The 16,308-nt window shown below is 39.6% G+C and overlaps 1 protein-coding gene across 3 annotated transcripts in view; it reads right to left on the bottom strand.

The window, feature by feature from the left end:
- Positions 1–48: 48 nt before the first annotated feature.
- ARMC2 (armadillo repeat containing 2) overlaps positions 49–16,308 on the bottom strand; it is a 48,912-nt gene continuing 32,652 nt past the window's right edge. For all 3 annotated transcript variants that reach the window (XM_070733320.1, XM_070733319.1, XM_070733321.1), the window contains exons 11-18: positions 12,918–13,063; positions 8,390–8,489; positions 6,658–6,967; positions 5,545–5,667; positions 3,860–3,973; positions 3,142–3,274; positions 2,822–2,982; positions 49–920 (exon numbers count right to left, since the gene is read on the bottom strand). In XM_070733320.1, the coding sequence (XP_070589421.1) occupies positions 802–920; positions 2,822–2,982; positions 3,142–3,274; positions 3,860–3,973; positions 5,545–5,667; positions 6,658–6,967; positions 8,390–8,489; positions 12,918–13,063 (1,206 nt within the window). In that variant the 3' untranslated portion in view covers positions 49–801. The remainder of the gene's footprint in view (positions 921–2,821; positions 2,983–3,141; positions 3,275–3,859; positions 3,974–5,544; positions 5,668–6,657; positions 6,968–8,389; positions 8,490–12,917; positions 13,064–16,308) is intronic.

Below are 16,308 nucleotides of genomic sequence, written 5' to 3'. Positions count from 1 at the left end.
GTATAATTTGTGTTGGAGAGAAAAACGACAAAAGTTAAACAGCAATTCTTGACAGTTCAACAGGAAGCATCTGCTATTTCCTTTATTCAAAAATGCAAGGCGAATGCTGATCCAAAACATATAAGTCAAATGTGCAATTTTAAAGTTGGCTTTGACTAAAAATACCAATTTCATTCCCTGCTCATTTGTGAAATCAAATAACATTTTTGCTTTACCAGATTGGCTTTTCAATAAAGGGAGAAGGATTATAATCTTATCACATAAATACATTTACAATCATTTCAAAGTAAAAATCTGCATTTATGCTGTGATGTTCAATACATTTTTAAAATATTGGGTGGAGAATGTTAGTCTGAATCATCTAAAAATTCATTTTGAAATTGTTGACCCAATGCAATACTATTCTATACATTGAAACCTAACAAAATTATTTAACAATGAATGCTGTCTGAATTCCTTGATCTATACTTGATAACCATGGTACTTTTTTGCAATCTTTTATAAAATCCTAAATATAAAACATGACATTATAAAGTTAAATCAAAAAGATACTCAATTCAGATGTTGCAATTAGTTTATTTTATGTTTCCTAAATGCCATTGGAAATTGAAAAAAAAGGTATTTTACAATGAATGTACATGCTAGGTAGAAAAATTAAAAAACAAAAGGCATTTTTCATGGAAACATACTGAAATGTTTTGATATCTAATGATTTCCAAAAGCAGTTACAGAAGTGATTTGTGCACTGATTGATTCAAAACCCATCTTGAAATGCAGTATTAGGAACTCAGGTAATTATTTTCAATTTTGAATTCTCTGGAGAAGTTTGTGTGCCACAGGTTTGAACTCTGTTTCCCAATAAAGTTTGTGATATTCTCTTAAGTCACTGTCAAAACTGTAAGCCAGTGCCAGATCTTCATCTACAGCAAGAAAAAGAATGCCTGCCAATCAGCATTAAATATAACTTAAAACAATTTAAGAGTTATTCACAAATGTATTTGAATGTATCTGCTACCAAACAGAGTGAAGAATCTAAAGCAGGGGAGTCAAACTCAAGGCCTGTGGATAGGATGTGGTCTGCAGGCTGCTTAAATCTGGCCCTTGGGGCCACCCTGGAAACATCCAAGGATTGGCCTGCAATGCCTCCGCCTGACCCAAGCCGACCGGATACTGATCTGTATGCTGCCCTGAGTCCTCGGAGAAGGGCGGAATACAAATCTAATAAATAAATACATATAACCAGGTGGCAGCTGGCAGTGTGCTGGAGGAGGCCATGGCAGCAAGAAATGAAGCTCAGGAGGGCCACAGGAGCTCCGTTTTCAATGGCAGCATGCTAACGAAAGTGGTATTTGATCACAAGGCAAGGAGGTATTGAGAAATGTTTCCCCTTTTGCATCTGAACTCCAAGAAAGGAGAAAGGGAAAGAAAAAGATGGGAAGAGAGCAAGGAAGGAAAAAGGAAAGGGGGAAGGAAGAAGGAAAAGAGGGAAGGGAGGGAGAGAGGGGAAGGAAGGAAGATTATGAGAGGGAGGGTCTAAGGGAAGACCTGTCTTAGCACTTGGCCATTAGCAGCCCCGCTGCCATTTTGCCATTCCCTTGTTTCCTCCTCCTGACCTCTCCTGGTGGTCTCCCATCCTATCACTGAATATGCTTTTGTTACAAAGTTGGGTCTCCTTCACATGAAGAGGGAATGGGCCTGCCTCTGACCCACAGAGTTTGCCCTCCCATACATATCATGAGCAACATGGCCAAGGAGAGTGAGCACAGAAGCAGCAGTCTAGAGGAGGTAAGCACAGCCAGGCATCCTCTTGGAGAAGTGGGGCTGGGTTGTGGGGTTCTGGTGCCCTGGGAGCTCAAAGGATGGGCTGGATGCTTACCCTCCACTGCCAAGGGCTCTGGACATCCTGCATTGCTATCCGGGGGGTCCTCCGTGTGGCCTGAGATCGCAAGGCTCCTCTGGAGGGCAAGGATTTGGCCCTTTCCCTGGCCTTGCTTTTCTTTGCTAGACACAATGAATCCCCCCCAGCCCCGTCTGAGCCACCACAAGCGTCCCCAACACGAGTGACATCAAGCTGGCCACACACATGGCCATGCCCACCCCCTGAGGTCAAATGCAACCCTGAAGTACTCTTCAATGAAATCAAGTTTGACACCCCTGATCTAAAGAAAAGAATGTGCATAAAAAACTTAAGATAAGTATCCTGAGCTATTTTGGTAGTTAGTTTTTTTCCTGCCTTTGACTCAGATTTGACACCTGATTCCTCCATGGAGTTTTCTAGGCAGTATTTTTGGAGATGGTTTGCCACTGCCACCTTCTTAAAGCTACCCAAATATTACCCAGCTTCCACGCAGGGATATAACTCAAGTTTTCTGTGCTCCTAGTCCAACAATTTAACCACTAGATCAAACTGGCTCTCAAATAACTGATTGCTTTAAAAAACAACAACAGGTGGTTGGGAATATGAGCCATGGTGTCAGAGTCCCAGAGTATATAGTAATATAGGCTAACTCACTGCTCACTGCCAGGAGTTTGATCCTGACCAACTCAAGGTTGTCTCATCTTTCCAGCCTTCCGAGGTTGGTAAAATGAGGACCCAGATTTTTGGAGGCACTTTGCATTTTGCTGACTCCATAAACCACTTAGAGCTGTAAAGCACTACGAAGTGGCATATAAGTGCTATTGTTATTGCTAGTAATGATTTCTTGCAGTCTTCTGGAAAGACTGTAAAGAAAATAATCGGCTACATAGAAAAAAGTCACATAAGCAACTTCCTTACAGGTCCTATTTCCATTCATTAAAAGAAACTGCTTTTATAGCTTACCAAGAAATGTCATAAGAAGAACTATTAGAGTGTTTGAGTCGTCCTCTTCAAAGCAGGGGTCATTACTTGTAACATTCTCACTGTAGTTCCACAAAGTTTTGCATATCAAACCAGCCAGTTGCCAGTCTGTGGGCCCAAAATCTCTCAAGCAATCGATTAATCTGTTGTAATAATAGTGAATAGCCATTATTAAACTCTTGAGGACCAGAGTCTTTGTAGAAGCCTTACAGGAAAATTGAACAACATACTAGATAGCTCCCTACGCCTCATGTGAATTTCAGCAATAACTTTTCTGACTCAGCTACTTTTTTAGGACTTACTTTTTAATTCCTCCTTCTTCATTCAAAATACTCCGCCTGCTTTTATCCACAGTAAGATTGAGGAGAACTCCACAGGCTGAGAAGCAGATATCTTGGTGCTTGGCATCAAGCAAAGCAATCATGAACTTGTACACTAGATCACAGAAGGAAAAAATCAAAGGAAACAAACTTGCTTTTAAGAACAGATGTACCATTACAATACAAACTTGCTTTTAACTGTATCAGATGCACCATTACAATACTGCCATGCCACTTCTAAAGGACTGAAATAATGACTTCTGTAGCAGCTATCAACTCTCTATGCAATTAATAAAAATGCCGTATCTTTCAGACGCTTATCCCAATAATCTCAACATGAACGCTTGGCACAACTACTTTCAGCACAATTAATCTTGATGTCTTTTTAAAAAGTCCTTGGTACAAAGCTGATCTCCTACATTGCTGTCTCGTTACATTTTGAGCTTTTCAATTTTTAAAAAGCAAAACTTATTTTAATTGGGAGGCAATCGGAGTGTTGCATGAAATGACATAAACCTGCCTTTGTTTAATCATCTCCTTTTATGATCCATGTCCAAGCATTCTCAAATAGAACTCTTTTCTACGCAAATTGCTTTAACAGCCATTTGTTTTAAGCAAAATCTTAAAGGCAACATTTTGTGAATGTATGATTTGTGTTACTTCACGTAACATGGTTATTTCTAATGGGGTAGGAACTCACCTTTTCGCTGTATAATAAAATTGCAGACTTCATGGTTTTGAGAAAGATTACCAAAGACACGAATAGCCTCCAGAATTCCATCCATATGACTGCTCATTAACATCTTTAAAAGCACTGTAAGTGGAAAATACACTGCATTTTATATGTTTTTTAAGGGATAAATACATTAATCCAAAAGCAGGGCAGTTAAATATGTCTCCCAGAAGGGCATCTTTATTTTTAGCTTCTAAGAATAGAGAGGAAATTTATTGTGTGTGTTGTACTTCAGGATAGAAGTGCCATGACACCTACATATAAATCCAATTTATACAATGGTATAAATAAGTCGAGTTACCTTTAGTCAAATTTTAACACTAAAAACAGGATATCAGCATAGATATCCACAGTCAATGAAACTGAAATTTAAAACAGTTAAGATATTTCAGCAAGATAATGTTCAAATCAACCCTATTTACAGGGGGGGGGGGGATTTGCAGTCCTTCACAGGGCTCAAAATGAATATTATTGAAAATCTATAGGGAAAACTCAAAATGTATAGTTTATGCAAGGAGATCAAAAATATTTCTGATTTAGAAAAGTTCTCCCTGAAAAAGTTCCAAAAGGTTTCCTTAGGTCATTACCAGAAATGTTTGAAAGTTCTTTTTTTCTGCCAAAGGAGGTATTTCAAAATATCCACCAAAAAGGTGTCCAAACTTCTGCATCCGCAATATTTAGTGGAGATTTTTTAAAACTTTAAACCTGCTCATTATTGCACACAAATAATAGGTGTGCAGTCAAATTTGCACAAAGATGTTGTGTTTAACTTTGCACCATTCAGAGGTTATGCCAGTTTATTTTTACTTAGGAATTCACTGAAATATACAATTAGACTATGACTGTATACATTTCGATATAACTACCGTATCTTTCGCACTAGAAGATGCTCCCAACTATAAGACCCACCTAGCTTATGGGGAGGAAAACAAGAAATCTGCCTCTGCCTTCTAGTAATCTGCCTCGTTGCAGCAAACAGTCTGGTCAACTTCAGCACAGCCTGATTTAGCACCAGCAGCTGATTGGATCGGCCTCCTGGAATACCACCTATCAGCTGTTCCAGGCTGTGGTGTTTGTTGCCTCTCGCCACTGTCGCACATCCCATTTTTGGCCTCTGCACACCCCATTTTTAGCCTGTCAAAAGATGCTGAACTACAAGTTCTGGCAAACCCAGACAGTACAGTCAATTATGAGAGGTGCTAGAAGAGCAATTCAGCAATATTTATAAAGACACAAAATCCCTATTAACAAATTGTGTGTCTGAAAATTTTGTTACATGAGTTCTCATCTGACATCTTTGAGTGATGTGCAGTTCTGCTTTATTATCTATAGAGTTAAAGAATACTAGTCTTTACACTAGTCAAGCCTTTGACATGAGTTAGGGACAAAAACAAAACTAGTGAAAGTGCAGTAACATGCTAATTAACCAGTTTACAAAATTAACATTTATAAGGCTAATCAATAAGCAAACATGACAAAGATTAAGCCAAATTGGGCCAGCTTTATCATTACAAAATTGTCTGAAAAAACCCCCATTATATTAGATCTGCTCCTTTTTATATCTTTTTGTTCAAGCCTGTAATATTCATAAGCAATACTGAAGTTACCATGTAATAGAAAGATGCGAGAATTAACTTTTAAAATATTCTTACATTCTGCAATATATAATTTCTTCTCTTGGATTACAGAATTCTTCACTTGATAAAAGGATAAATTGTTGATTGTTGCAATGGCATTAATAACCAGTTCCTCACATTCCTCAATTGACTTGCACTCTACGGATTTAGAAGAGTTCAGTCTTTTAGCGTGATACCAATTATGTAGCTCATCATAACTTCAGTCATTCTAATATAAAAAGTTACACTGACATCATAAAATGAAGCCAAACAATTAACTGCTGTAATAAGGAATTGGCAACCTTTCAATAAAATTCTGGTGTTGAATTCAGCCTTTTTGTCTGAGGCCATTTCAAAGGGTGAAATTGTGTGTTTTTTAATACATTTTACTGAAATCCTTCATTGATTAATTAATTAGGTGGCACCAAGTCAGTGTTGACTGTTAATACCACATAGTTTTCCCCCCCCAGAAGAAGCCCTTCATACTGATATCTGAATACATGATATGCCCAGTAAGACCTTGGAAAGTTTTGGAAAAAAAGCAAAGAAAAACATTTGAAGACAAAATTCCTGCCAATTCTTTTTTCTAATTTCTGATACAATTGGTACCATGCAGATGTTGGTCCCCATAGTTTTTTAAATGCACAGAATTAAAACAAAGAATTACAGGAATGCTGACCCAATTATAATGGTCTTTATTGCAATGCAGCAAGGTGAATTGAAATCCATCATTTAAAATGGTTGGTTTATACAGTATATAACTACGTAACACATACAGTATTTCCCAGGATGTGGATGGACAATGAAACAGCCAATGAGCTTACAGAGAAAAGATAAATAGATAATGGTGGACTTTTAACTATGCATCCAATTCTGTATCTCTGAACCTTCCAGCCTTTCTCAACCTGATGCCCCCAAGTTACATTAGATTTCAGTTCCCGCTGACATGACCAGATCTAGATTATCCAAGAGTAACCTTTAAAAAAAATTTCTCCAGAAATTTCCAGACATAATGAAAATATTTATTTATAGTTCAGGAAAAAGGGCGAGCAACAATTCTAAGAGTGCTTTCAGAAAATATGTCAGCCAAATGATTTTGATACTGACATCTTATCTTCTACAGATTATATATTAAAAAGCAGTTCTTACCAAGTACTTTAATAAGTAATGCCACAATGTGATGATTAGTTGCCAAACATGCACCTACATTTGGATGAATGGACAGATTGGCAATCACTCTTATCAGCTTAATGAAAATGTCTTCTGCTTCAGAAGGATGCCTGAGATTCTTTATTTCGCCATCCATCCAGTGTTTATGATTAGGAACATTTTCACAGTAAGTCTGGAAAAGTGCTATGAGTGTACCAATGCTTCCTTGCTCCTCAAAAAATTGTTCCCGGGCTCGATTGTTTTTTGCAGTTAAATTGCCAAGAATGAAAATGATACGGATAACTAAGTCCTGAAATTGAACATAAGAAAGGAAATAATTTACCACAAATGAAAATCAATAATTTTCATTTCAATAAATGGCCCAATAATGTTTGTAAGAAAATGTAATTCACTTCCGTTCATATTGAACAGAATATTCAATAAACAGTTCATATTTACAATTATTAAAGTGAATGAATACATAATGCAACCAAGCATGATTTTATCAATCACATTTACATATACAAATGGCGTAAGAGATTCCTTACATATAATCTCTAACAATATTTTCAAAACATAACTTCCCACAATTCTAAGCCCATTCTTATAACAGATTTCAATAAAAGATCTAAATCAAATCTCAACATACTACCCAACTACAAACTATAATGTACAACAAAGTTGTTTGAAACAAATACAAAAGAAAAACTTATTGTGAAAACTGATTCACTTTTATCTTTAAGACATAATCCTATTGTAACATGTAATATTAACATAAAGATAGAATTTTTGAATGATTCCTTTCTGCATAGAAAAATATAATATATGCATCAAGCAAGTAATGTATGAGAACAATGAACTTCAAAATGCTCATTTTCTAAAACTGTTAAAATTATTGGCTACCTAATGAGAATCAGGAAGTACTAAACAATGATTAGCTAGGCTTATTATTATTAACTTCATTCTCATCTCAAAAGTTTTATATCTGTGAATTTACTCCAAACAATCCTTACTAATAAAAACTTGTTACTGACCCAATGAATCCTTCAATTTCCACATAAGAGAATCAGGGTTAAAACTTGCTGGACAACAGAATTTCAATATTCAGTTTTCAAGACAGATACAAAAAGAGATACAATAGGATTGAAACAGGACTACATATATCTGAAAAAGTTATCACTACTCAGTTGAATTGAGCACATTATCCTGATTGTGATTACAGTAGTCCCTCACCTATCGCTGGTGTTACGTTCCAGACCTGGCCGCGATAGGTGAAATCCGCGATGGGAAATTTATCGACTGATAGTACTTATTTAAGTATTTATATTGTAATAGTTTGGTAAGTTTTCATTGTTTTAAGGGTTTATAAACCCTTCCCACACAGTATTTATTTTAGATACAGTATTTAAATACAGTATTTACAATTTTAGATTTTTTATTTTTTTTAAAAAACCTGCCGATCGAGTTCGGCGGGCTGTTTAAATCTGCCGATCGACTTCCTCAGAAACCCGCGATGAAGTGAAGCCACAGTAGGTGAAGCGCGGTATAGCGAGGGACTACTGTATAAGCAAAGGACAGTATTGTACCAGGAACCTATTTTGAAGTGCCTAAATGCATTCATTTTTATCTACACATGGCGTTTGTCTCTAAAAATGGACTAACATACATACAACACCACAGGCACATTAAAGGATTAAAATATTTTTAAAAACCAGGAGATTAAAAAACTGACCTGCTTTGTTGGGTATTTGTTTAGCAGGGCTAAAAATAAGCCATAACATCTGGAGCAATCTGCCAAAGCTGTACAGCAGTCGTTGAAGGAAGAAAGTTTGCTGCATGTTTGAAATAATAATATAGATGAGGTTTTCTTTTTATGATTTCTAACTAAAATCTAAATCTTTTGTTTTGGTTTTAAACATTGTTCATAATACAAATTGAAAAGGCTAGCATTCTCTATTTTGGTACAGCTCAATAGAAGTAACAATTAGAGGAACAAGCAGCAATGACTTTGATCACTTTTAAAAAATCAATTTTATCACAAGGAATAATGACAATCCAAAGCTATAAGACGCACTTCGCCTCCCAAAAAGTGTGTGGAAATATCTATGGATCTTGTAGAGGCTGTGCGCCTTATCTGTGCCAATGTTGCTGAAGCCCTGCCCACCCGTTGGCCCCCACCTTTCGGCCTCTGCCTCCCAGCAATTTGCAAACAGGTCAGATTCAGCACAGCCTGATTCAGCATGAGCAATTGATTGGTGGTTGGATCATCTGACTACTTCAGCTTCAACTGCAACAACACAAGAGCACGCAACAGATTCAAACTTAATACAGTATTAACCACTCCAAACTTGACTGTAAAAAATATGACTTTAACAATCGAGTTGTCGAAGCATGGAACTCATTACCGGACTCAATAGTGTCAACCCCTAACCCCCAACATTTCTCCCTTAGACTATCCACGATTGACCTCTCCAGGTTCCTAAGAGGCCAGTAAGGGGCGTGCATAAGTGCACTAGTGTGCCTTTCGTCCCCTGTCCAATTGTTTTTCCTTTATCTCATATCTCATATATATTTTCTTCCTTTCATATATCCTCTCTATTTTTACATATTATCTTTATATATATTACTTCATGTCCATTCTCTTCCATATGTATTGTGTATTGGACAAATGAATGAATAAATAAATAAATCTTCCTGGAATACCACTAATCAGCTCTTCCAGGCTGCGAGGATCGCTGCCGCCCATCACCGCCGTCACCAGCCATCACTGCCTCTGCCTATCACTTCATCCGCACATCCCATTTTTGTCCTATCACCGCCACCATCTATTACCGCCATAGCCATTTGGGGTTGATAAATGGTGGCGATCCACACCACCTGGAACAGGCCAGAAACAGAACGATTGAGGCTGAAAACAAGATGTGTGGAGACAGAAAATAGGCATGCAGGAGCCAAAAATGGGGCTCACAGAGGCGGTGAAAGGCAGCAGCCCCCACAATCTGGAACAGCTGATCAGCTATATTCCGAGAGGCCGATCCAATAAGATGCTCATGTTAAATCAAGCTGCGCTGAAACTGATCAGGCTGTTTGCTACAAGGATTACTGGGAGGCAGAGGCAGATTTTTTTCCTCCTCAAAAGCTAGGGGCGTCTTATGATCCAGACTCCAGAGCGACTTACAATGCGAAAAAATACGGTCACTTAAGTTGCTAGTAAAAATAACCCCAAATCCCTCTACTGGGTTTTTTTTAATCCCACTATGATTTCTTGCAGAGCACACAAACATCTTCAAGCACTTCAACAAGAAAGACAAAAGCTGTAGCAGCCAAGGATAATGCAACAGTAAAAACATTAAAGGAGAATATCCGTAGTTCAGGGTTGAAAAGAGGAATTCTTGGTGCTCTTTGAGCTTGGTTGTTTTTTCTTGCAGACGTTTCATTACCCAAACTAGGTAGCCTCACCAGGTTCTGAGGATGCTGCCTAGTTTAGGTAATGAAATATCTGCAACAATGGTGGCGTTCAGCCGGTTCCCCCCAGATCACGCAAAACAGTAGCAGCAACTGCAGGAGGCTTCACTAGGGGTGGATTCCTCACAGTTCAGCCAAACCGGTTGCAACCTGCTGGTGATTTCACAATGATATGGACCGGGAGTCACTGCTCAGTCACTCATGACCTCATCACCTCGAGGTTCGATTACTGTAACGCTCTCTACATGGGGCTACTTTTGAAAAGTGTTCAGAAACTTCAGATCGTGCAGAATGCGGCCGCAAGAGCCATCATGGGGCTTCCTAGATTCGCCCACGTTTCTGCAACACTCCGCAGCCTGCACTGGCTGCCGATCGGTTTCCGGTCACAATTCAAAGTGTTGGTAATGACCTTTAAAGCCCTACATGGCATTGGGCCAGAATACATCCGGAACCGCCTTCTACCGCACGAATCCCAGCGGCCGATAAGGTCCCACAGAGTTGGCCTTCTCCGGGTCCCGTCGACCAAACAATGTCATTTGGCGGGCCCCAGGGAAAGAGCCTTCTCTGTGGCGGCCCCGGCCCTCTGGAATCAACTCCCCCCAGAGATTAGAACTGCCCCCACCCTCCTTGTCTTTCACAAATTACTCAAGACCCACCTTTGTCGCCAGGCATGGGGGAGTTAGGATATTCCTTCCCCTAGGCCATTACAAGTTATGCATGGTATGTTTGTGTGTATATTTTGTTTTTTATAATAAGGGTTTTTAGTTGTTTTATTAAATTAGATTGTTACAGGTTGTTTTTTATCATTGTTGTTAGCCGCCCCGAGTCTGCGGAGAGGGGCGGCATCCAAATCCAATAAATAAATAAATAAAATAAACCCATTTCAGTGGGTGCCAGTTTGTGGGCGCCGCCATCTTTTAAAAAAACATTCTTCTGAGCAGTTTTGGTACTGTGCATGGGGGTCACTATCTTGTTTTCAGCCTTTTTTCATATTTTTTGGAATTGCGCATGCATTCATACCCATGAGGTGTGGGAGGAAGCGGACCAGCAGAACCCACCCCTAACTGAGAACCCACCCCTGGGCTCCATCCACCCACCCTGACAAGCAAACCGGTAGGGAAGGTAAGTGAATCCCACCTCTGGTCTGCAAGAAAACAACCAAGTTCAGAGAGCGCTAATGGCCTCACACCCAGGAAGTGGTTGCTGTGAAGCAAAGTGGTGTTTTTATGAGAAGGAAGAAAAGACATAACAACAGCAGTGACCGCGAAACAAAGAGAGCAAGTCCTGAGTCCCTCAGCTGATGGCAGGAAGACCTTGACCTGTTTCACTGGACTGTTTAATTATGGATTACTGAATAGAAGGGGAAAAAAGTCAACATATTCTTGTATTCAGCCTTGAATGCTGCCTGCTGCCATTGGCCACTGCTACTGGACACAGATTTCTTCTTTAATATAGTGGCATTCTTTTTTGGAAGGAATCACACAAAGGATGGAATATAAGTAGTTTTCTGTGTTAAACAAGCAATGCCCTAATTCATTCCTATGGGGATGTTTTTGATGACCTTTGCCTTAGAGCAGGGGCGAGTTCAGTTAGTAACCCAAAGCCGTATCCATTGGTTGCTTGCACATACTATTTTTTATTATTATTTATTAGATTTGTATGCCGCCCCTCTCCGTAGACTCGGGGCGGCTTACAGCAATGATAAAAACAATATATAATAACAAATCTAATAGTTAGAATCTAAAATACCAATAATACATTTTAAAAGTCTAAAAAAAACAAGAAACCCCAATATATAAAAACATACATACAGTCATATCATACAAAAAAACCTACATAGGCAGGGGGAGATGTTTCAGTTCCCCCACGCTTGACGGCAGAGGTGGGTTTTAAGGAGTTTACGAAAGGCAAGGAGGGTGGGGGCAGTTCAAATCTCTGGAGGGAGCTGATTCCAGAGGGTTGGAGCCGCCACAGAGAAGGCTCTTCCCCTGGGTCCTGCCAAATGACATTGTTTAGTTGACGGGACCCGGAGGAGACCAACTCTGTGGAACCTAACCGGTCACTGGGATTCGTGCGGCAGAAGGCGGTCTCGTAGATACCCTGGTCCGGTGCCATACATACCTTCACATACAGACACAGTATATTCAGCCTAAGCTCTTTTGGGGAGTAAGCAGAACTTAATCCCTTCCCAATAAATCAACTCAAAATTAGTGCTGCACCATATCTAGCAGTGAAAAGCATCAATATTTAAAAGGGACAATGGAAGAGGTCTTGTGCTTTTCATGCCTAATGATTTTGAGGCCAATTTCTATTTTGCTTATGCCAAAGTCATTTTAAAAAACCCACGATCTTGAGCAAGGTTGCTATAAAGTTATAAAGCAATAAAGTGTCTTCCTCCCCTCTTATAGGAATCCTAAGGCAGGTTGTAGCATAAGAAGGAAAGAACAATAATCCTTTCCCGCACACATTATCTGCTGGCTGAGTGAGGGAGAGAAGTACTAACACTCTTAGAGAAACCACAAGTAAAAAAAAAAAAGATAATGTACTCAAGGGCACCCAGCAGGCTGTGGGTGGCCTACTTATGTTTGGATTGCAGAAGATTTGTGTTTTCTTATTCAAAAAAGTGAGCCAAGACAATCGTTTGGGAATTAAACACTACACTGATCCAAAGTATTTCAACAAAAATATAAACAGCATCTCCATGGAAGCAATTGTTTCAATAGATAACGAGGTGGTTGCTGAAGAGGCAAAAAGATCTACATTGTGTTTTTTATTTAAAAAAATAGTGGGGTTACCTGAATATTCTGGCTACATTGGTACATACATCCTTGTCATTCATACGTTTCCCCAATGTGAGGCAGAGCTCTGGAATTGCTCCATACTCCAGAAATTTACACCTTGACTGAAGTAAGTCTACCAAGTTTCGTAAAGTGGCAGTGAGCTAGAGAAAATACATTTAAATATGAGTTAAACAAAACACAATATAAACATAATTTTATTAAGAGCACTAGAGATTTTTTAAAAGGCACCTAAATTTTTCACAGCTTTTCTCTGATGGCAGTAGTGTGAATCTCAATGGAAAATTTAGGGCAGTGTAAGTTATTTAAACTTCAAAATATGAAACAATGATACAGGTTTTATTGTTAAAAATGTGCCTACTTTTAAGTCACTTTTTATCTGAAATAACTTTATTCATTGTTTGGAGTTGCTACTTCTGTTTTTTATTAATCAAATTTATATTTATTTATTTATTTATTGGATGTATATGCCGCCCCTCTCCGAAGACTCGGGGCAGCTAACAGCAATCATAAAACAGTGTACAATAGTAATCCAATACTAAAAGCGAATTAAAAACCCCTTAATATAAAAAACCAAACATACAGTGATCTCTCGATTATCGCGGGGGTTACGTTCCAAAACCTCCCACGATAATCGATTTTCCGCAGTATAGTGGTGCGGAAGTAAAAACACCATCTGCGCATGCGCGCCCTTTTTTCCATGGCCACGCATGCGCAGATGGTGGAGCCGGGGAGCGATGAAAGTGCGGAAGCCGACAAAGATTGCTTTGAATGTCGGCTGCCCCCGCCCACCCAGCGCGTCCGGCGCCCTCGCCGCTACCAGGCGAGCGGCCGGAGCTGCGCCTTCCTTCCCCGCCGCCCACGCAAAGGGGAAACCCCGATCTTCGTCTCCTCGCTGCTGCCGCGCTGCTGAGCAGATCAGCTGCTGGGCGGCCGAAGAAACCTTCCTTGGGTCTTCCCCGCCGCCCACGCAAAGGGGAAACCCCGATCTTCGGCTCCTCGCTGCTGCCCGCCCGCCGCTCGCCCGCCCGCCACCCGCCGCTTGAGAGCAAGAGGGGGAGAGATAGAGAAAGAGAGAGAAGGAAAGAAAGAGATGAGAGAGGGAGGAAGAGAGTGTGAGAGAGGAAGAAGCAAGATAGAGAGAGAAAGAAAGATGAGAAAGGAAGGAAGAGAGTGACGTCATCGGGTGGGAAAAACCGCGGTATAGCAAAAAAAAGTGGAGTATTTTTTAATTAATATTTTTTGAAAAACCGTGGTATAGCGTTTCGCGATAATCGAGACCGCGAAAATCGAGGGATCACTGTACATACAAACATACCATGCATAAAATTGTAAAGGCCTAGGGGGAAAAGGAATCTTAATTCTACCATGCCTGGCGGCAGAGGTGGGTTTTAAGTAGCTTACGAAAGGCAAGGAGGGTGGGGGCAATTCTAATCTCTGGGGGGAGTTGGTTCCAGAGGGCCGGGGCCGCCACAGAGAAGGCTCTTCCCTTGGGTCCCGCCAAGTGGCATTGTTTAGTTGACGGGACCCGGAGAAGACCCACTCTGTGCGACCTGACTGGTCACTGGGATTTGTGCGGCAGAAGGCAGTCCCTGAGGTAATCTGGTCCGGTGCCATGAAGAGCTTTATAGGTCATAACCAACACTTTGAATTGTAACCGGAAACTGATCGGCAACCAATGCAGACTGCGGAGTGTTGGTGTAACATGTGCATATTTGGGAAATATAATTGTTCATTTCACAATACAAGTGACTCTCAGTGGAGTAGAAGAAATTTTTAAAAAATGTTAGTTCACAAATAACAGCAATAAGTATTAATAATAATAATAATAATAATAATAATAATAATTTATTAGATTTGTATGCTGTCCCTCTCCGAAGACTAATGTTATTGATAACATTAAAAATTATAAAACACAGCTAAAATAAATTGTGGAGGAAGGGATTATAATGAGGGCACCATCTTACTAGTTTGCCAGTTCTCTGTCTGATGGCATAACCAGTTCTTGAAGAGGCCTTTTAGTCAGTAAGGAGTGATGGTGTCAGCCTAACTCTGAGGAGGGGATATTCCACGATGCAGGTGCCATAGACAAGAAGGCTGGCCATGTAGGACCAATGAAATGTAGCTCCCTAAATGACAGATCCCATACCATTCCTTCTATTTTTGCCTTATTTTTAACTCTCGCTTCACAACTGACCTACTAAGCTTCAATTAATCTTTCTTTGTGCCAAATGACCCAAAATGTGTTTCTCTAAAAACATAACATTGGAATTCCATTTATTTATTTTGCATGTGCTATCGCAAGTATTTTGATACAAAAATTAGACATTGGGCTTATTGACAGATGGCAAGACATAATTATTTCTCCATATTCATTTGCAAACAATTAGACCATTTAATTAGCAAAGACTAACAAATTTTTAACACTTTTCAAACTTCAAGTTTCAGGTTATATGAGATATTTATTGTAAGTCACTGAAGGCCCTGTTTAATCCTTCAAACATAAATCCTTTTGTTTGAACTGGTCCTTTTAATATGATATCCTGAACAATAACATTCAAGATGGCTCAAATGAGATTTTTTTTATTATTTTAAACTTACATTTAACTGTTACTAAAATTCAGTAATAAATTGTTCCAATAACTACAAGGGGATTCTCCTTCACCACCACTGCAACATATTCGTTACAAATATTGCTGTTTTGGCATTACATCCAGTCCTGAATAGCAATAATTGTAACATTAACCTTTTACTTAGGGGGAAAATAGACCCTGAACAACCTTTCATAAAACAGACCAGAACATGGGACTCTTTTCAAGGCTAATGTAAAGCTAAACAGCTTTAAAAGGTGATATGGTCTTATTTGAGGAGCATGGGCAGGATGTGACGGGTCAGTAAATATTTTCATGGCCCTCTTTTTGATTCATGCAATATACAGGTCCTCAATGGAAGGCAGGTTGGCAGCAATTATTTTTTCTGCAGTCAAACTGGCAGCCCCTGGACCGGATGCGTCATGCGCAGGCAATGCCCACCCAGCTCCGTGAAGGGCAAAAACATCATGAAATGTCACATGAAGGCAATGTGACATGGTGAGTTTTAGAACTATTAAGTTAAAGCACCTGCTATACCCTAGGTCAGTGATTTTCAACCTTTCTTGAGCCGCGGCACATTTTTTACATTTACGAAACCCTGGGGCATATTGAGCCGGAGGGGGGGAGGCTAAAAAAAGTTTGGACAAAAAAATTCTCTCTCTTCCTCCCTTTCGCTCTATTTCTCTCTCCCTTCATCTTTCTCTCCATTCCTCTTTCTTTCTATTCCTTCCTTCCTCTCTTTTTTGCTCTCTTTCTTCCTCCCTACCTCCCTCTATGTCTTTCTCTCTTTCTCCTTC

Source organism: Erythrolamprus reginae, chromosome 1, assembly GCF_031021105.1.
Source record: "Erythrolamprus reginae isolate rEryReg1 chromosome 1, rEryReg1.hap1, whole genome shotgun sequence".
Classification (NCBI taxonomy): domain Eukaryota; kingdom Metazoa; phylum Chordata; class Lepidosauria; order Squamata; family Dipsadidae; genus Erythrolamprus; species Erythrolamprus reginae.
This window is presented reverse-complemented; position numbering and strand designations above follow the sequence as displayed.